The following is a 23,310-nucleotide window of genomic DNA, read 5'->3' as shown; positions in this document are numbered from 1 at the left end:
ACTTCATTTGGACAACTTTAAAGGCGATTTTCTCAGTATTTAGATTTTTTTGCACCCTCAGATTCCAGATTTTCAAATAGTTGTACCTCGGCCAAATATTGTCATAATATTGCCTAACAAACCATACATCAATGGAAAGCTTATTTATTCAGCTTTCAGTTGATATATAAATCTCAATTTCAAAAAATTGACCCTTATGACTGGTTTTGTGGTCCAGGGTCACACATATAGCTGTAGCTTGTATGTATATGTATATGTATATACAGTGTGTGTGTGTATATATATATATATATATATATAAGCATCATGTCATTGACCTGAAGTGTACAGTAAATAGTCTAATTAAAATATTCTATCCTTCTTCTGTAGTTAGTATAAAAACAGTCAAACTTTTTGCTTTAGGGAAAACATTTGTATTGTTTTGAACACAAACCTTTTGCTTTCTGTGCATGATTATATCACATCTTAGCCCATTTTGGCTGAGCAGCACATAGTTTTGTGGTCTAGTATGTGAAAGGGGTGGTGGAAGTTTATTGGACAGGGGTATTATACTTAAACCCTCTGTGTTAAGTTTCTCTGCTCAGACAACAGAATTTCTTTACATACCAATAATTTTGACTTTTAAAACTACAGGATAACCTTGTGGGCATCATTCTGCAAATAATTTCCAAAGGTGTATAGAACAAAAATTGTGTGTGCGCAACACCACATATGTGACTTGTTGCCATTTTGTACAAAATGAAAGCAATTCAAAACAAACTTCCTGGTGAAACCTTAAAGCACACTAGTGTGATAAACTTGTTTCACGTTTTATTTAATATTGACCAAATTTTGCACTTTTTTTTTCACTCAAAAAATGAGGTGCATAAGCTAAGATCAATGAGGCCTACGATCAATTAGTGCAGCAATACAAAAATACAAAATACAAAACGTTGAAAAAAAAGATTGATTTCAATATTTGGTGTAAAGATGAATTCCAACATTTTGGATGTTTAAATCTTTTGGAAGGGTGATCTATGAACTGGAGAGATGCTGAGTTCTGCTGTCAGATTGAAAGCCAGATTGCTTCAGGTGGTTGATTTAATGAATCATAAAAAAATAGCTTTTGCCTTTTGATGAGTATGCCTCATAGCTCTTCATCAAAATTCAGAATAGTTTTTCATAAACATGACACAAAGTTAAGTTTTAGCAGGTTATGATAGAAATATTAGTTGCAAACCTGACTTTTTTTGTTTAAACTTGGCTGTGAAGCACATTTCCTCCTGTTCCAGCTCACCTTGACTTGTCTTCCTGAGCACTTTGGCAAATGTACAGTATTTGGGTCAGAATGTTGAGCTGTGAGAGTTAAAGGAACACTCCACTATTTTTGAAAATAGGCTCATTTTCCAACTCCCCTAGAGTTAAACAGTTGAGTTTTACCGTTTTCGAATCCATTCAGCCGATCTCCGGGTCTGGCGTAGCACTTTTAGCTGTAGCTTAGCATAGATCATTGAATCTGATTAGACCGTTAGCATCTCGCTCAAAAATGACCAAAGAGTTTTCGATATTCTCCAAAGAGTGCCTGAAAATAGTCCCCAGCAAGGTAACTTCCAACAGAAGGCACGCTCCCTGTGCAAGCAGGTGGTCACGTTGGTTATGTTGACCGAAGTTAGCCTATTTTCAGGAGCGAGATGCTAACGGTCTAATCAGATTCAATGATCTATGCTAAGCTACAGCTAAAAGTGCTACGCCAGACCCGGAGATCGGCTGAATGGATTCGAAAACGGTAAAACTCAACTGTTTAACTCTAGGGGAGTTGGAAAATGAGCCTATTTTCAAAAATAGTGGAGTGTTCCTTTAAGGTGCCCAGAAATGATACCTTCATCTTACTGCTCAATATGTGATTCATTCAAGAGCGCAAAACTCTTGCCTAAGTCTTAAGCAGGTTCTTTAAGTTGTAAATTAACTTTTTGATTTATAATTATGAGGACTTCCTGAAAATATTTACTTTGTGTAAATTTGACTGGGCGTCTTTTTTTTCCTACTCATCATTAGGGCTGGGCGGTATAGCAAGTTTGTATGATATATCGATATATTTTTATAAATGATACGGAATGAGGCAATACCTTTTATATCGATATAGTTTGATACGAGTGCATCTGAAAAATAGCAGAGGACACAGAGTGAGATACTGCGTGGAAAGTGCATAATCCAGTTTGTCCTAAACATGAGGCATGCTTTATATTAAAGGCTTTAAAGTAAACTAATGCTTTTAAAACCACGTTTTTCAGTTTTTAGATTGTAATGTTACAGTGTTAGAATGTAATGTTATTTTTTTGCACATAATATATAGCATACACGGTTACATTCACTGTATTTGTTTTCATTTTTTTTTATATAAACATTGTTTCATTGTACAACATTGCCAAGATGTAAAAAAAATTATAATAAAATAAAATATTTTTTTAATCAAAATAGAAAAAAACAGAGAAAATACTGAGATATATACTGTATATCACAATTCATCAAAAAAAAAAAAACAGATATATGATTTTTTTTTTTTTGGCCATATCGCCTAGCCCTGCCCAGTATTACAGTAGTCAAATGCAGTCCTGTATATATTTTAATTAAATGTCTGTTCTTATTGCTCAAACTATGAAGTATGATGCTAACAACACCAAGGTCATGCAATGTACAAGTCATATTGGATAAATTTATTCGTAATAAGCATAAATATTGTTGCAAAATAACTCAATATATTAAAATATATCTCCTTAATGTTTTAGAAGTCTTTATAAAACAAAATGCATAAAGTCTACACAACTTTCCCACTGTTTTATTTGGTATTGTATAAACATTTCGGAGAGAATGCTGTGCCAGTAATTAAATGAGCTGCCAATTAATTGCAAACCAGTGAATTTTTTGCTATCATTTATTTCAGATCATTTATACCTGTTCTAGTCAGAAGGTGTCCTCTGGTCCAAACTGACAGATTTTGGCCAGAATAGTCTCATGAAGCTAGACTTGGTCCAGTCTTCCTGTCTGAGATTAAGCATGTGACGTAACCAATCTGTACCGCTGGACTTCCACTTCCTCTCATGGGTTCCGAATCACTATTGCCAAAACACTTTAGACATTTAAAAGTCCAGGCGACTCAGCTGTGTAGGGTTATTGTCTCAGAATTGTCAGTATTTATTTATTTATATTTTCTGGGCAAGTGCCATTACATATTTACTACCAGCACTATGTCTGGAAATGTGATATGCCACGTGCATTTTACTGGTCCCAGGTGGAGGTGACCTCATGTCTTTTCCATAAGGTCTTATGGCAGTGTTCCCCTTAAGATCTGGGTCTTCTCACATGGGTTTGGCTTTCATCTGTGTGGATCATTGCAGCTCTTTTAAGCTACTCTACACACTCTTCTGTAGTATCATAAATCATTTTCCTCAAAGCAGAGGGAGTTCCCTTCCAGTTAGAGAACACCCTGGGCCTCCATTTGTTTATATTCATAGGGAGGAACCTCTTCCTCTACTCTTCCATTGTTCCGCAGCGAGGTGCGTCTTAGCTCCACAAGCCTTTCAACTCTTTTTGACAATGGATAGAAAAGACGTTTATGTCATACGGTGTGGTGAAATGTTTGTGATAGCAACACAGTATTGCAATATATCTGCTAAATGAATGTGCACTGCAAGTGGTGCGGATCGCTCTGTTGATTATTATGGAAGCGATCTAGTTTTGTCTCCATGCACACATCTTTTATGTGTTGACACAGCCCACACCCCTCCTCCCCTTAAAACAAATCGGAATAAATTAAAAGGCAAGAATTATATCATAGTACGTGCAGCACATACAGCCATGTATGTTTCTAACATGTTTATAATAATGATATTTTAGGTTATGATATTTTAGTCACATTTTGTTGGGAAACTCAGATTTTTTTTTTTTCCTGATAAAAATTGCAATGGTGATTTAATTTAATTTCATACGGTGGCCGCGAAGTGCAAAGCAAATCACAATTCTGAAAACAAAATAACAAATTACAAACGCAAATGCAAGTCTAAAAAACAAAATAACAATTCAGAAAGCACAACAACAATTCAGAAAACATTATAACAAGTCAGAAAACACAATGACAAATTCGAAAACAAAATAACATGTCAGAAAACACAACGACAAATCCGAATTTGTCATTGTGTTTTCTGACTTGTTATAATGTTTTCTGAATTGTTGTTGTGTTTTCTGAATTATTATTTTGTTTTTTAGACTTGCATTTGCGTTTGTAATTTTTTATTTTGTTTTCAGAATTTTGATTTGCTTTGCACTTCTCGGCCACCGTAATTTCATATATGTAGAGCTGCACAATTTGGCCAAAATAAATTTTATGTGTATATCAACATTACTTTGGGAAGATTGTTAGTGCATATTATGTTGCCAAATGCACATTATAAGCAACTGAAACCCAGAGCAGATGCAGAGATGAGTTTGTGTGGAGCAGCATTTACTGTGAACCTAACCAGATCATGAGCTGCTAGTGTGTAAATGAACAAAATGCAGTGTGTATTTAAATTGCAGACTATTGCAATTTGATGATTGCTCTGCACCGTATCGCAATTTCGGTTTTAATTTGATTAATCATGCTACCCTACCTGCTTTGGTAATAAACAGTTTGTTGTCTTGGATTTCTCCAATGACGTTTCCACTAATGTGTTTATCATTTGAGCTGGAAAAAGCCCTCAGATGTGTTTGCTTGTCTGGAAAGATTCTATCTGTATGAGAAAAGGGCTTGTTTTGTTCGTTGAACGCTGGAGGGGGTGATGAACTGAAAGTTGAAGGAGGTCGTTGGTTATATAAATTGTTTACTTCTTAAAGAGCATTTAAAAATTTAAAAGATGTTCATGATCAATTATGATAATATCACAGTGAGGGGATTTAACCATATCAAAAGCAGCATTAATAACAATTCAAGTTGAGATTGAAAATTCAGTCAACATGAAATGACATTCACTGGTATGTATCTTTTAATGGGGTTGAAAAATAAATAGTGATGTCAGCCAAAAAAGGCAAGGAGCTGGAGTAAGTTATTACATTATGAATGTAGTAATGCATTGTCAGTAATTCATACGCAGCCATGTGTTAAATATTTTTGTAAACACTGCAGTGCTATCCTAAAGTGATCTTTCCCTGTAATGGTTCCCAGATTGAACTTCATGTTGATCTCATCTCTCTTCCAGCCGGATAACATCCTCTACCCCACCTCCATGCCCTTCCGCAAGTCCAGCAACCCAGAGGTTTCTCACGGCTCCAGTTTAGCGCTGAAATTTAAACGACAACTCAGTGACGACGGCAGACAGCTCCGGAGAGGAAGCCTAGGGGGCGCTCTTACAGGTAACACCCTGACCTTTGTGTACAGTCAGATGAAAAGAGGGTCATATTGCACAACATCATATTTTTACGATCCATGATACTTTTTCCTTGATGTAAAACCCATGCTGTAAGTTGTAAAATGGTATTCATTTTAAATGCACGGCAGAAAACTACAAACATTATAAACACTATAAACATTTTTCATACAGTAAAAAACGTGTTGGACCTCTCCAACTTAAAATGTATGACAGTGTTGTTGCTGCAATTAAATATTTTAAATTGTAGTAGCAATTGTTTATTTCTCGATGTCCCAGAAGAAAAAGAAAAAGTATTAAGAACATAAATACATTATTTATTTTATTTATTTATTTAGTCATTTATTAGACTCTTTTATCCAAAGCGACTTACAAATGAGCACAACAGAAGCAATCAATTGTAGTATTAAAACAACTAAAAACAGATCCAAAACTAAAAGCTAAAACTTTATAAATACTACCTATACACATTTTAAAAATAAAGAGATTAAATAAAAATGACAAATGCATACAACAAAATTTCAAAACTTAACATTTAAATGAAAAACAAAAAATAAAGCTAAAAACAATTCAAAATATTAAAGAACAAAAGGTATAAGAGTATAATAATGATTCTAACATAACACTAAGCCAAACACCAAAAAAACAACTACATATGTGTATGTACAACCACACACACATACATATATACTGTATATGTACACACGCATTTATAAATTCAATATATATATTATTTCATTTCCATTTAGTTTGTTGAAGTATTAAAATAACTCAAATTAAATAAAACTAAAAACTTAATAAAAAAACTTAATAAAATACCTATACAGACATAATAAATTCAGACATAATTTAACTAAAATTAAAATAAATAAATACAAATAATACAAATCAAATGACCGTAGTTTATCAGTAATCCTAAAAAATAACACTGCCAAACACACATGCTAAAAAACAACAACTTACTTACACATAGTAAGAAATGGTTATGAAAACTGAAACAGAAGTGAAACAAGTAATAGGAAAGAGGAGAAATAAAAAGCGATACTTATATCATTATACATTAACCAAAATACAGAACACAGATTACAGGGTTGACATTTTATCACTTCACTTTATTAAAAAAATAAATTCAAACACAGGATTATCTTATTTTAAATGAGAAAATACACTGAATACATTCAAGAAGTCATCTGCATAACAGGATCTCTTGATTAAAAATAAAAATGTTTACAGTGTACTGTTAAAATTGAAAGGATTTGTTGAAGAGTGAGGGGAACTAAAATACAAACATACATATAAAACAAACAAATTATAGTGGCATTCATCATAATCAGCATTTATTATGAACCTAAACACATTTTTTTTAAAGAGAAACTGAAAATATCGGCATATGGGAAATGCATTTTACAAATAAACTATTTGCTTTGCGCGTGTTTTGTGTGCTTGATGTTATTCGCATTATATAATTTGCTTAGAGGATTCGTGCACCCAAAATAAAAATTCTGTTGTTGTTCTAAACCCATAAGAAATTTGTTTGGCTTTGGAACACACATGAAGATATTTTTAATCAAATTTGAAAGATTTTTGTCCATTAAAAGTCTGTTCACCCAAAACTTTTGAGAAATCAAAAAATATATAAAATATGAACTAAACGGTTTAATCCAAGTCTTCTGAAGAGACTCGGATTTTATTCGCATATAAACATTGATCGACCTTTCAAAATTGGTCATTGTTTTTGGTGAACAGACTTTCAATGTAGGGACAGTATTTGATTCTCTCAGATTTGAGTAAAAATATTGTTATTTGTGTTTTGAAAACGAATGAATTTCTTGGATTTGGAATGATAAGAGGATGAGTAAATGATGACAGAATTTTCATTTTGGTGTAAACCAACCCTCTAAATAATGCATGTTTCAGATGGAAAAATACAGACATACAGGAGTAGCTTAAAATAAAATAAAAAAAATAACAAATAAAATAAAATAAATAATTCTGTCATTATTTACTCACTGGACTGCACTATGTTCCAGGTCTATTCAAGCAATTTGATAGTCATTTGAAAGAACAGACCGAAATTTCTTCGTTTTGTTAGGAATTTTTTTGGAATGCCATACATAAAATGTTCCGACTAACTGATTAGCAAAATTGTAGAGGTTTTGAAAAGAGAGTGTGTTTGAAATGAACAAAATGGCCAAACATTTCTAAACATACAGTGCCATTTTGTTTAATATTTTTCTGTTTAGGATTTGGCTTCTCAGAGCTTCATTATGCTGTTTTCATCAGACAGGACATTGTAGCCACCGTATTCGACTACATACTGTTCTGTTTGGTGTTTGCCTCGCTGTTCCTCGGGGTCTGATATTTTGTATCAGGTACATAGGGCACAGTGTTGAAATGTGCTGAGGGTGTCTGTCTAGCTGGCATTTCCTCAGTTCTGTGGATGATGACTATATGGAAGCTCTTTCGCATTGAGCAGGAATTGCAATTTTCCTCCTACGTATCCTGTTTTTTTGACCTGGCTCTGTGACCATGTAGAGCCCACAAACACATAAATACGGGTTCGCAGTAGGTTGTCTGGGAAACCATGCTATAGCTGAACTAAAAGTCTGTTTTAAAAGGATCATCTCACATCTCCTACACTGAAAACTGCAAAGTGATAATTCAGTTTTCTAGTCTATGCATTTCAAAACCTCATTTTTCCCCATGTTTTTTATTATACAGTAAACCTTACAGCAGTGAGAACACTTGAAACATACAGTGAAGAGCAGGACAGATATGCATGAACAGACACGTAATACAAATGGTCAGATAAATCCATTTTAATCACATGGAGAAGTTCTGTTTAATACATTTGATTGCATTTAATATTTGTAGTAATCATCTCTCATATTGTCTTGACTCAAATGAATTGAAATGAACACTTTGGTGATGCTTAATTTGTCATGGCCTTACAGCCCCTGCTGTAATGTCAAATCGTACTCATGGATTGTAATAATATTTTTACCCATCCCCTTGCTAATGCATTATTTGCCATATAAGCAGTTATTTGGAAATAACACATCAAATATTTGCTTCTTTCAGATAGCCTACAAACCCTTTAAAATAACGAGTCACAGTTGTACGCAGCATCTAATGCACCATGAAAACAATTCCAGAAATATAAGATCACAACAGCGTAAATTTATCATATTAAACTGTATATAATTAGGTTCTAACAGATTTTATTTAGTCTGACACGACTTCTCAACCAACAAATTACATTTGGTATGGCAGCTCAGTGTTATGAAGGTGTATTAGATTATCAATCTAAACTCTGAATAGATCGACGGGGGGCTGGAAAAGGATCAGTCAAGGTGAGTAGGCCGTCCCAGTGCTGTGACACTGCGTGAAGGGCTTGAATATGAGCTGAATATCGGTCTATCAGAGCTTCTTTCTTTTTTTTAGTGGATGTGTGAAGTCAGTTCTCCTTAAGTTCACACTACTGTCCTAACAGAGTTACTGCAGGAGTAGTTCATCTCATTAATTATGAATATTATGCACTAATATTTGACAAAATAGGGTCAGATGCCCCACTGGGTAATACGAGTGTCTCTTGAAAATGGTGATCTGTGACATTGTATTATTATTGTATTGTATTAATATTATTATTATTATTGTATTTTTTTTATTTAAATTTGAATGTGTGGAGTAAAAAATATTGTTTTTATTTTGAAGCGAAATGGATAAGGTGCCCCTGTCCCCCTAGAAATGGCACAGAAGGCCCCAAGTGGCATGTTGTTGCAAGTGTTATATTTTAAAATTTTTATAATTGAGGTTATTATTCAATAATTTTAAGTAATTCCATTGCTAATATGTGCATTTCATTTTTGTTATGCATTAAAATCAGCAATTGAGTGGCTAATTAATTGAAATCATCAACTGCTATGACATACTGTACTGTATCTTCAATAAAATATATGGGAAGATAAGTATATTCATATGGGCTGCAATATAACAAAGAGTGAAAAATTTAAGGGGGTCTGAATACTTTCCGTACCCACTGTAAGTCATAGAATAAAGTTGCCCTTCAGATGAATCTCTTATACTAGGATTATGCTTTGTCTATCAACTAAATTGTCAAAACACAATTTTAAAATGAATATCAATGACTCAGAGTATACACATTAAAGTGTTAGTTTGCACAAAAAATAAATACATTTAAAAAAAAAAAAAAAAATCTGTCATGTTGTCCCAAAACTGCACGACTTCCTTTCTTCTGTTCATTTCAAAAGAAGACATTTTGAAGAATGTGAGCTCTGCATTTTTAGTACATACTTTCATGTGTGAAGCACTGCAAAAGACAACATGTGAGTGCAACAATCAAACATATCTGTGTTGCGCATTGTTTATATAGAAAAACAATGACAAAGTTGCACAGTGAAATGTAAAAAACACAGTATGTGTGAACAGTTCCTAAGTCTCCAAATGTTTTTGGGCCTGCTATACAGAAAAACAATGTTTGTTTTCACACAAATCGTGTGTCTAGCTCACTGCACAGTATGACTTTTGCTCCTCGCCATTCACATGTCTATAGATGCTGTCATTTGGGTCATGTTGAATGGCATATGTTTGTTATAACTTGTCCGTTATGATGCACCAGTGAGTCACTGCCTGTGAAAGAAGCACTCCTAGAATCCTCTCTGTTCTTATCTGAACAGATTAGATTATTAGTTAACATGAACACGTTTTGTTTAGTATGCTACCACAAAAAAAAAAAAAAAAATAATAATTTCCCTTGGAATTGTACTGTACTCTTTACTTATAGATTCACGAATGTTTTTACTCATAGACATTTTTTTTTTTCAGGGAAGTACCTGCTGCCTTATGCCTCAACCCAGCAGACATGGTCAGCTACGGGCTCAGAGACCACCAACCTGGTGCGCATGCGCTCCCAGACCCTAGGCAAATCTGCACCCTCTCTCACTGCAAGCCTGGTTGGTATACCACAAAAATAAATTGAGTTTAACCTGATATCATGTGGTAGACTCCCTGCTCAAACACTAGGGAGCACTGCTGTATCACTGACACTAATAGTAACATGTTTTGGCCTGTTCTGATGGACTCCATTGTGATAAAAAACCCTTTCATTTCCGTTGAGTTGAATAGGGAGATTTTTTTTTTTTTTTTTTTTGTCATAGAAGCAAATTTAAAACAAAGAATCAGGCATTTGATTTAAAATTGGGATTTGGTTTAAAGTCTTGTGGACTGGTGAGAATGATTAACTTGTTCTGACTAACTGAAAGATGAATAAGGAAATTATTAGCCGGTAATTAATTAGAAAAATATATAAAACTCAATCATCCAAACAAATGTCCCAAAACACATTGAATGAGCCTTTGTGGTTCTCAACATAGTTCCAGTTTTAATGAACTGACATGCCACACCTCTGTTGCCAGGAAAAATCAGCTTTTGTTGTCTATGGTCTGCAACAGTAATGCAACCATCGGATGTATGACAAGAGTATTTCATACAAACATGAAAGTGCTGAATCTACTTTGCTTCATGCGTTTTAATTATTTTTAACAGTGTTACACTTATGGAGTTATTTCGCAGAATGTCCAGGCTGCTCTATTCATTACAATTAAAATGGTGACCAGAGGCTGTCAAACTCTATAAAAGTACTGCATTTGACTCGTGAGAAGAGCAATAGTTACAAATTGCGAAGTCTAAAGAAATTCAGGATTGTAGCAACTTGGAGAAGCAGTCTTCCTGCTGGATAAATAAAACTGAGATCATGTTTCTTTTCTCGGCTTTTACTGCTTGGCTGATTTAAATCGATAGTTCACCTAAAAATTTAAATTCTATCATTAACTCTTCGGAACACAAATTAAGATATTTTTAATATTCTCTCATTGTTTTTGTCCACCCATGATCTCCATGCAATGCAAACCAATAAAGTTTGTTCTTGTGCGTCGAGCATACACTGTTGCGCTTCTGTTTACCATATTTTATGTGCTCTGTGTATGTACATTGATCAGTGTTAAATTAAATCTGTTCATAATTCAATTGTCTCTTTAGAGGACTTTGATTAAATGTTTGATTTCTATAGATTACTTGTACAATGTTTTTATGAACTTTTTTTTTAAATTTTTTTATTTGGATCAGTGTACTTTCAGTTGATAGACAAAAATGAGATTAAAATATTAAAAATATCTTCATTTGTGTTTTGAAGATGGACTAAGGTCCTGTGGGTATGACAAACATGAAGATGAGAAAATGATGACAGAATTTTCATTTATTGCATGAACTAAACCTTTAAACATGATGTAAAGTCTACTGACAGTCATTTCAATGAGGCCCGATTTTCTTGATTTTTTTTCTTCTTTTTTGAGTGCATATACAGTATTGGGAAGTAAATAATTAATTGATAAAAAAATTTTTATTTTATTTCTCAGTTGCATCATTAAATTGCATAATACCACATATATATCAGCATTGCTCACTGAAAAAACCCATATTTGTTCACCTAATAGTTTGTAAGACATTGTATTGTTTACGAAGAGCCATGCCGACTTTAATACAGCCATACACCTATTCCATTATTTTTTTAAACATTATTTTTGTCTGTGTTGAGCTGGATGCTGTGAAGATATCCTGAGAAATTGCCATGTCTTATTTGCCTCTCCTGAGCCGTAGCAAAAAGGGGTCCAGGTTCCATGTTGGGTGCCTGATTGAAATTTAATGACCACAGAGAGCAGGGTCAATGCTGCAACAAACAGAATGACATTTACTTAGCGGCCGTATCCGATCTGCTTTCATTGGGGCCTCCTGGGTCTCTCTCCCTCTCCCCTGCTGAAATAAACAGCCTTTGACCAGCTTAGATAACTAGTTAAAACCATATTACTAGTTTCCTGTATTAGGTATGCTGCTTAGGGTTGGAAAACAAATTTTATCCAGAACCTTCTGTTCTGTTAAAGTAAAAATAATAATTACAAAAATAAATCAGTAATACCGTAACAAATGCTTCTAATTACATTTGGTCCCATTATTGGTTCTTCTATGTCTTCAGTGAGTGACTCATAACTTTTTTTTTTTCCTCCGGTGTAGACAGAACACTAAAGGACTCTGCTTCCATTTATAGCACAGTGCAATAGAAATTGACTTATTTGTGATTGTGAGCTTTAAATCTGGATTTAAAATCCCTGTAAAGTCAATATTAAAGGGGTCATATGATGCTATTTAAATTTTTCCTTTCTCTTTGAAGTGTTACAAGCTCTTGGTGCATAAAAAAGATCTGTAAAGTTGCAAAGACTAAAGTCTCAAATCCAAAGAGATATTCTTTATAAAAGTTAAGAGTCAGCCACACCTACCTAAAACGGCTCGTTCTAACACGCCCCCACATGTCTACGTCACAATGTGGGAAGATTTGCATAACGCCGCCCAATTGTTCACACAAAAAAGATGGCTTAACTTTTATTCTCGCTGTAGTATTGTTGCTGTCGTGAAGGCGCTGTGTGTTTCGTTGTGAAAGCGAAACTACTTTGTTTGGCCTTTTTAAAAGAGGACGATATCCGCTTCGTCATGCCTGGAGCTGATCCGTGCTGGTCGCTGAGGAAATACATCAACATCGAGCTGTGGATCGCTGGATCGGTTTTCACTGTGGACGAAGCGGAGTCCAGCCAGGGGTCGTCACGTGGTTGCCGTAAGCCCGCCGGCCGCTCCTTCGTCGAATCTGCCGGCCCATTTCCGTCACACGCTTAAGGGTATTTGGCCAATCACAACGCACTGGATAGCTGGCCAATCAGAGCACACCTCGCTTTTCAGACCGATGAGCTTTGTAAAAATCAACGCGTTTCAGAAAGGCGGGGCATAGAGTGAAAAATTTATTATTAACCACTCAGCCAAATTTGAATGATAAAAAAATCCGCTAAGTACATAAAATAAGTTATTAAAATCTCGAAAAAATGAGCGGTATCCTCTGCCCTCAAACGCTGGGGGGGTGTCCGCTGTCTGCGATGAAACCACACCCACTCGTGGGAAAGCTGCCGCCTCTTAACTTTCAAATACCGCTACAGCCTGAATGGATGCTTCTAGCAGCTTAATTGGATTTACAAAACCATATATATTTGCCCATACATATTTGCTCCAGTGCGTCATCGACAGTTCTTATAGTTTTAGGGGAGGGGCCATGATCAGTGACTCCAGTGCGTCATCGAACCACCATTTTAGCCCCGCACAAAAAAATCCTGAACACAGAATTGGTGAAAAACTGTTTAACGGTCTAACTCCACTATTCAGTACTACAGAAAAACGGTCTTTGTAATGTGTTTCAGCAATACATTTGTAACTTTTATAATGCGTTTAGAAACAATTCTCAGAATTGACTTTACAGGGAGTTTAATAAGATTCTTGAATGTGATTTATTGAATCTGTGAAAAAAGACTCTTGGATCTAATGGATAAAAAAAGTTACTAAATAGGTCTGGTTTTTTTTAATTTGTTTTTTTACTTAAAGGGAATGTTCACCCAAAAATTTTTACGATCTTACTAAGTTTCTGGGCCTGGGAACATTTCAGTTGCATTGCCGTCTATGCCAAAACATTCTCACTCCCAACTCGTCACATATTGACGCTTGGTCATGACCCCTAGGCATCGCTTTTTGATGCTCGGTGTTCCCCTTTAGCATCACTTTTCGACATGCAGGATACTTTATTGCTTTCAGTTGTTTGCCTTATGCGTCAGATCAATACACATTTAATGGTTTGCATGCATTTTTAAAAATGGAAATCATTTTATATAAGCTTATACTTTCATAGATATTTTGGAGCACCTAACCCCACCCCTGCCCTAAACCTATCCACTTCTGAACAATATAAAACACGTAACAGGCAAATAAAAGTACAGTCACAGGTATTTATTGCAAAAGCTGACCATAAAAAAGTAGTATAAAAGTATTACAAACAAGTCGTGTTGCATTCCAAGTCTTCTGAAGCCATACGATATCTTTATGCGAAGAACAGAGTAAATCATAAGGTGTTCGCTGAAAAAAATTCCACTCCCTTAAAGTGCACTGCTCACATCTCATTCAAAAAGATACTCCCGAACATTAGCATGACGCAATCGTCACGAGACACACAAGATCCAATTGCATTTCTCAACCAAAGCTGCACACACACACAGCACGATCTGAGATTTTCGGCGGATGGAGATTGTGATCGTGTCTATTCCTCTCACAAATCAATAATTTTGCCTCGGAAGACTTGGAATATTAATACTTTTTGAATAAATTGTGACTGTAGTTAAAGTCTGTTAAATCCTGTGTTTTATATTGACAAAATGGTTAGGTTTAGGGGTAGGGGTTGGTTTACATGCTCATAAATGTGTAAATTGTGTAATGTAAATACAATTGTTGTGACTGTTTACAAATTTACAAAATTGTTGGCAAAATTATTACCCAATATATAATTTAATCATGACGATAAAATTCCCAATATGCCTTTCGCGTCTGCATATTGATGCCAAAGGGTTCTTATTTAAAGCAATGGAGGACCCTGCACATCGAAAAATGACTCTAAAGGGGTACTCTGTGCATTAAAAAGTGACGCCAAAGGGTCCTGACCAAGAGTCAATATGTGACGAGTTGGGAGTGAGAACATGTTGTCTATGCAGGGTCAGAAAGCTCTCGGTTTTAACAAGAAATATCTTAATTTGTGTTCCGAAGATGAACGAAGGTCTTACGGGTTTGGAACGGCATGAGGGTGAGTAATTAATGACATAATTTTCATTTTTGGGTGAGCTATCATTTTAACTGTGTTTAATATTTTCATCATGTCTTGAAACAATCAGACAACTGTTGCTGTGTTAAGTGTAGTATGTGTAATGTCAAGAGACTGTGATTGGAAACTTTTCACCATGCCGTCATGCTACTTTTCAACAGTGGTGTATAAAGTACCTGAAAGTAAAAGTACAGATATCTTACCAGAAAATGACTTTGGTAGAAGTTGAAGTCACCGTTTAGAATATTACTTGAGTAAAAGTCTTAAAGTATGTGATATTTATTGTACTTAAGTATGAAAACTATTTTTTTAATCTTAAACGTACTTAAGTATTGAAAGTAAAAGTACAAGTAAATGCAAAATGGAAAAGAAGCAATATATATATATATATTATATAAACAAATGTTCATACACAGCTTGAGTAGCAAGATTGTGTTCAGTTTTAACTCTTTCTTCCATTTTGTATTTTTGGGTAAGAATAAGAACCTTCATACGGTACTTATAGTCTTTCATTCCAACATAAGAAAACGTTTCTGGAATCTGCATCTGAAATATGTATTTACACAGTTTAATGTTTCTCAGAGGGGACATGGATGCATTTAACCTGCAGTTACAGATGGATGGATAAATTTTTTGTTTTTAAAATAAAACGTTGAATACTGATATTTGAAATTATTTAAAAACATGAAAAAAATTGTCGAAATGTAAAATGAATACCGCCAGTAGGTGTCAGCAAGTGACTGTTAATGAGTGAGTCATTGAGATTCAACCGATTCATTCAAACGGCTGATTGATTCAGGAAGCATTTGGCTGTGTTAATGAGTGAATCACTGAATCGTTTATTTAGCCGATTCATTCAAACGGCTGATTAATTCAGGAAGCATTTGACTGTGTTAATGAGTGAATCACTGAATCGTTTATTTAGCCGATTCATTCAAACGGCTGATTAATTCAGGAAGCATTTGAGTGAATCACTGAATCATTTATTTAGCCTATTCGTTCAAAAGGCTGATTCATTCAATAAGTAAACACCGTTGCTCAGAGACGCAAAACAATGCTGTAATCTTTGTTTGGAACTATTTTCGTTGGCAAAATTGAGCAAAAACAAGCAATATTATGTCTAAAATAATAGTCACTTTAAGTCACTTGCTAACTTTACTGAACTTGTATAAAATGATTATTACATTTGTTATGCCTATATCTGCAGAAAACGGTACTCTTTGTGTGTGATAGGTTAAGTTAACTATATTAAATTATATAAATATAAATAGCATACAGAAGCATTTTTGCCGTCTACAACTTAGAATGCCTTGAATTTTGATTTTTAATAGATTAATAAACAGGGCTGGGTAGGTTACTTTTAAAATGTATTTCACTACAGATTACAAAATACATGCTTTAAAAAGTAATCAGTAATGTATTTCGTTAGATTACTCGGGTTTAGTAACTTAATCTTGAATGGTAAATTACTTGCAATAGTACTTTATGAACCAGTTATTTTTAGTGAATCAGAAACATAGACTGCGATCAGTGTACTTTGATTCCCAAGCAAATGACTCTTATGAATGGTTCTTTTTAGTGATTCAGAGACATACAGTGCAACCAGTGTGGCCAGATTACTGAACGAATGGCTTTTATAAACCATTTTTAGTGAATCAAAAATATACAGCGCAACCAGTGTATTCCTGAACATAGACTGTAAAAAAGATGGACGACGCAACTCCACTTCCTTCCACTATAGAAAAGTAAAGCCAAAACATCCTAGTATGGCCATTGTCATCTTGCACGTCAATTGGAGCCAGAGTCTGCACAGTAGTGATTCATTTGGAGTCTGAGTTTGCGCAGTAATGATCGCGAGGTGGAGCCATGGTATCAAAGTCCCGCCCAAACTCCCACAGACCCAATCCCAAACACATAATCATGACACCACATCCCATTTTTATAGAATCAAATATCTAATTAAAAGCAAACTTGAAAAACAAACACTTGAACCTTCATGATGGAAACCATCTGTGGGAAAAAAATTATTTGAAGTGTATTTTAGTTTGGACATATTAAAGTCTTGTTTTTATGTTTTCCAACTCTAAATAAAAGTGACATCTACCAGTCATAAGATTTGCGTTTTCCTTGCATTTTATTTTTAATAACATCAGTTTTCCACAGCATTTCTATGAACAACAAAAAAAGGTTGTGTCATTTAAATCTACCAATCAATATAAATTCAATTTGAATACAATGAATGGGATTCTATGCTGTTTCATGCTGCATTCCAAGCTTCAAAACGAATCCAAACACACCAAACATATCATAAAAGTAGCCAAAACAACTGGCACAGTTCTCCAAGTTATACAATAGATTTGTTTAATGAATGGACCAAACTTGTAACTTAATGTCGTTATAGTTCAATGTAATTTAACAAACACAGTTCGCTAACGATGCTTTTGGGAAACACACCCCAGATCTATCCAGTTTAATGTGAACCATTCACACTGGTTTCGTTAAACAAAATAAATGATTCATTTAAAAGATTGAATCAAAAGAATCATCTGTTTACGAATCAGATCATGAACTCGCATTACCGCGCCAAAGATAATCTATTCTTGAACATTTCGAATGAATAAAGACTTCAAGTTCATCTGTAAAGCACACAAAGCTATCGTTTGACTTTATAAACTTTTTTTTCATGCATGATTCGTATTAATCTGTTAACTGAATGCAGAAACTGAAATTGTTGTCATTTTTCAATTAAATTCTTAGAAATATTAAATGTAATGATAACCATTCAACACTCAAAATATGAGAAAATAGAAAAACGAGTTACTGGATAAAATTTTTCAAAGATCAAGAACAGCTTCCCTCAAGATGCTTTTTCAGATTAGATGTTGAATCCTTCGATGCTGATAGAAGTTTTGTTGCAGGTATGCATTGCATTGCGCTGAGATGTTACGTCCTTTTTCAGATTTATAAGTAAAATAGTCTTTGTATTTCCACGAGAGAAATGCATTACGCGAATGGCTTTCTGTTGTGTCGTCCATTTTTGTGTCGTATGATGAGCATATTTTGTATTTTAAATACGTAACGCCGTTACATGTATTTCGTTACTCCCCAGCCCTGCTAATAAATCACGTGCATGCACTCTCTGAGTGTGATTTGGTGATATACTTGATAATGTCAGATGACACATCATTACAACAACATTTACCATATTATCGCAGACGATGCTGTATATTGTACACACCAGCCTCGACTTGAGTGGAAAATGAAATCATCCGCAGTTGTGCGCGCACTTGTTTGCACATGAGCAAAGGTGTTTTTAGGAGTCTAACTTGCAAACGCCAGACCACTGATTCATCAAACCTGCTTTCCTGCAGTCCGTGTTCTTCTGACTTTATTTTGTAGTAAGTAACGAATATGCTTCGTGGGAAATGTATCGGAGTAAAAGTATACATTTTAATTAGGAAATGTAGTGAAGTAAATGTAAAAGTTGCCTGAAATATAAAACTCAAGTAAAGTACAGATACTCCCAAAAAATACTTAAGTACTGTAACGAATTATTATTACTTCGTTGCATTACACCACTGCTTTTCAAATGTCTTTTTTGCATAGATTTTATTGTTTTACCTTCTTCCCAGACCCAGACTAAAAATCCCTCATAAAATTTCTACATTTTAAATACTTTATTCATAAATACTTCCAAAGTACTTTTCAGGAGTCATTTCCATCACAACCAACAATTTTCCACCTAATATATCACCTAAATAAATAAAATAAATAAATAAAAAGTATTGTGCAGCATGTCCAATAAAGCTGTAATTTTGTGCAAAATATGCAAAAATTGTGAAAATATTTAATTATTGTGTATGTTTGTTTAGGATACCAAAAAATACTAATTACCCTTTTCAAAATAATGGAGTCACTATTTTATTCCAAAAAATGCAAAAAATGTAATTTACACCATTATGTCCATTACAGAATGATAGTGAACACATAATGTGAGATGTAGTGGACGTGACAAAGTTTCAGGAAAAAAAATGTCAGAATTTTCTCCTGATTTTTATGTGTGTATATGCTGTTGCATTACAAAAAAAAGATGTTAATAGAAACGTGTCTCACTCAGTGTTTGGTATCATCTCGACTGCTTTGGCTTTTGTCAGACCGTTTACATGACCCCTGCTTCTAAATCGGCCTCCCTGAAAATCAATGATTGCTGGGCCTTCCCGCTATGCGACGACTCCCATTGAATTGCTAATGGCCTTTTCCTCTGCGCCATTCCCTTGCAACATCTTTTTGGATGTTCCCCCTCCTGCAAAATACAAAGAGAAGGAGTATGTCTTGGGAATGTTAACGCTGTTTAGTGAAAACGAGTGCCTGTGGAGTAGGCTGACGGTTCATATGTGACCTTGGAAAGATATTCCTCACACACAGAGGGAGCTTATCTGTTTTCCCTTTGTAAACCTCATGTGGAAGGTATATGGGTTTTTGCTTTGGTCTGTTTGGATATTCAGGAAATTTGTAAACTGTATGTGTTGTTGGAGTCAGTTGGGATGAGATAAAATGTGTGTTTTTTTTCTGCAATGAACGTGTTGGATATCTCACTGTTTTATCAAGGGGATTTTGTGTTTACTATGCTTTCTGCTTTGTATTGAGTCCTCTTCAGAGGAACTCTGAGAAGAAACAGTTAAACAAGAAAAAAATGGATTGTGCTTCAGTGTAAATATATTCGTCTAGGGGTATTGTGGTGTTGCATGTATACATTATCTTAACAGGGAATACTTTAAAACCTAACAATTGTCCAGAAGAACTGTTAATCAAACCGTTTCAGCTGTCATGATTTTAAGTGTAAATATTTTAAGTAATCGGCTATATTTCCCATTATGCAACTAATCTTTGACAAAAATCTTATGTGGCAGCCTGAAGATTAATGGTATCACAATGTAATGATTTTTACTCATTGTATAAGGGAATTAATTATTATTATGGTTCCATCCATTGGTGGTCACAAGACATCGGGGTTTCTATATGTTGTGAACTGGTTTATTCAGTCCTGATACAAAGAAAGCTTTGTTGACTCCTGATTGAATTAATTCGAAGCCTCATGATGGTGATTCAGTGGCATATCCGTGTCCTGTTCATGAAATCCCTACAACAATATGGTTAATTTTGATGGTAATTCAACAGTGAAATGTTTTATGTAGTGAATTTATAATGTAATTTTTTTTAATGATGCAAAACAAAAAAAACATGATTATTCATAAAAGATTCATGATAATCTGGCATCAGTATAGAACTGGCTTCACTTTTAGCTTCGCATTAACACTTGAATGAAAAGAGCCTCAAAACAGTCATATTTTTACAGTATAAATGTGTCTGGATGATCATACAGTATACAATATAGAATACTACATTAGTGTGTCAAGTTGCGGCACTGCATAGCAACTGTAAACAATCTTCAGTCAAGCAGTATTTACAGACATGGCGTGACGTGTTGAAATGAAACTCCCAAACAATCAGAAATTACAAATAATCTAGCTTTATTCAAAGAATGTTGAATGACGAACAAATGTTGAACCACATTTCTATACATTGAGAGTGGATGGTAACTAGTAGGGATGCACCGATACCACTTTTTCCAGTACTCGCCCGATACCGATACTTTTATTTTTGGTACTTGCCGATACCGAGTACCGATACCAATATTTTCATTGCATTTGTAAATTTGTAAAATATTGGGTACAGAAACCAAAAGAGTATGTATAATGTTAGTTGGTTGACTTCATTTATCAAATAAATAGTCAAACCAAAATTTATTCAGACACCTTCAACAGTTCTCACATTATCAAATGGTAATAAAATATGACAAAAACTCAGAGTTTAACTGTGTCAGAACAAATTCAGCTTGATGATGTCAGATAACTTTGATAGAAAGGTATGTAATAGATTACAATCAACCAAAAATTGCAAAACACGCGCAACGCGTGCACGTATTTGTACTGGTGCAGAATGAGAGGGACAAGTACAGTACAGCCTAGCGCATTTCACACAGGCTGTTAGTTTCACTTTCGCCAGAAAGTCGTGTATGCCTAAGGTTGAAAATAAATGATGTTTATAGTGAATGCCCCTATGAATGGTTTTATTTTTACGATTTAGTTTTAATCCAAATGATGCGTGCTAAGTGGGCGAACATCAATAAAGGTCACACAACAGAAGTGCGTGCTCTCTCGCGCGCTCTCTCTCTCTCCCTCCCTCCCTACCATTAAGTAACTTGTGCATTGTTTTACTTACTTGTTTTTGACGTATCCGACCGAACTACAAACTTTCCAGTGATGTCTGTGAGAAAGGGATATTCACTCTACAAGCTTGTGCATCTGCGCCGCCGCGCGCTCAATCCACTCAGCGTGATTTGCTTACCAGCTGGCGCAAATCAGCTATACAGGCATTAATACTGAATGTTTTATATTCATTGCATACATATACTTCGTAGACATCTTTAATCTCTAATAACTCCATTCTGCTGTCTGTTGTCGGTGTTTCTTTGTCTGAATATGGCACTTATCACATGCTGTGTGGTGTCGGCGTTCGGTATCGGTGCATCCCTAGTAACTAGTGACCATCAATATTACAAATGCATTTTAATCCAGTACTTTAACAAAACAAAATTTTAGCATTTATTTATTTTTTGGTCATATATCTTTCCTTCCACCCTAGCTGTGAAATCTGAAATTTATTTAGCATGTTATGTAAAATGTGTTCAAACTGCTAGGAGAGATTTTCAGATATGACCACCACCTTTTTCTCTTCAGTTTCTTTACTAGGGGTTTTGTGCTTCGTAAATCAAATTGTCCCAGCAGACCTTACACTGTCATATCTGAAACTGATGAATTATGCAATTTATTAGAAAGATTTTTAATCGTATCTGTGCTCTATTGGCAGGTCTGCTTAGGGCGATTGCAGTTTTTATTAGTATACAGCGGTAGTCTCACAGGGTAGAATGCAAATTATGACTACAAAGAGATTATTTATTCGTTATGACACTGCAGGAGTCACACTGAGTCAACAGAGTTAAAGGTCCCCTTAGAGAACATTTTCATCAGTTCCCAAGTCCTGTCTGAGCTATAAAGAGATGTTGGGATATATTATAATATGTTTATATATTAATATATTATATAAAAAAAACTACAGAGACTACAGTTATTGTTAATACTGTAAAACTGAATTAATACAATTTTATTAAATTATTATACATGATTTATGGTCTCCAAATTTCCCATGGTTTATAATTGCTTTTTGATACAAATTAGGGGTGAACTTGTATTACAATTCTGGTTTAAACCTAAAAGTCAATTATTTTCATGTTGTGCATGAAAATAATATAATGTGCTATATGAAACATGGATTTTCATTTCAATTTCCTAAAGATTACATTTTAACAGTGTTAATACTGTAAGATTAATTAAATATATGATATCAACAACTGTATATATATATATATATATATATATATATATATACACAGAATTTTCCGGAATATAAGTTACATCTGATTGTAAGTCACCAGGACAAAATAGCATTGTCTTGAGAAAAAAAAAAACATAAAATAAAATAAAAAAAAACATAACTAAGTCACATCAGTGTATAAATCACATTCAGAAATAATGTAAAATACCAGTAAATAAAACAAAATGTTTGCATCCATTATGAACACTATAAACATGTATTTTAGTTCCCTTAAATTTACAACAAATCCTCTAAATTTAACTTGGTACAGGAATGCAAAATCAAAAGTGTAAAACAAAAATAAATTATAACTACATTCATTATAAATAACATTTATTATAAATGCCAAACCTAAAAAAAAATTATTTAAAGCAAAACTAAAACAAAGATACTTTTCAGTTCTAAATATATATATATATATATATATATACAGTGGGTACGGAAAGTATTCATAATTCCCTGAAAAATTTAAGGGGGTCTGAATACTTTCCGTACCCACTGTATATATATATATATATATATATAAGGTAACCTATTCTGTAACTATTATCACACCTATATGTACTGCATCTGTTGTAGAACTTACCATTATCATGGACTTGAAATGTGTCTACAGTTGTCTTGCACTTTACAATTTCACCCAAAATGATGTTTATAAAATATTTTGCTTTTGATGATGTTATA

General features: G+C 34.3%; 1 protein-coding gene across 1 annotated transcript in view; it reads left to right on the top strand.

Moving 5' to 3' along the window:
• The window catches only part of LOC107730326 (microtubule-associated serine/threonine-protein kinase 4-like), a 131,594-nt gene that overhangs the window by 28,624 nt on the left and 79,660 nt on the right, over positions 1 to 23,310 (top strand). Inside the window, exons 2-3 of the mRNA XM_016541123.1 lie at positions 5,211 to 5,364; positions 10,224 to 10,351. Of these exons, the coding sequence (XP_016396609.1) occupies positions 5,211 to 5,364; positions 10,224 to 10,351 (282 nt within the window). The remainder of the gene's footprint in view (positions 1 to 5,210; positions 5,365 to 10,223; positions 10,352 to 23,310) is intronic.

Source organism: Sinocyclocheilus rhinocerous, unplaced genomic scaffold (assembly GCF_001515625.1).
Source record: "Sinocyclocheilus rhinocerous isolate Xijiao unplaced genomic scaffold, SAMN03320098_v1.1 scaffold127, whole genome shotgun sequence".
Taxonomy (NCBI): Eukaryota; Metazoa; Chordata; class Actinopteri; order Cypriniformes; family Cyprinidae; genus Sinocyclocheilus; species Sinocyclocheilus rhinocerous.
This window is presented reverse-complemented; position numbering and strand designations above follow the sequence as displayed.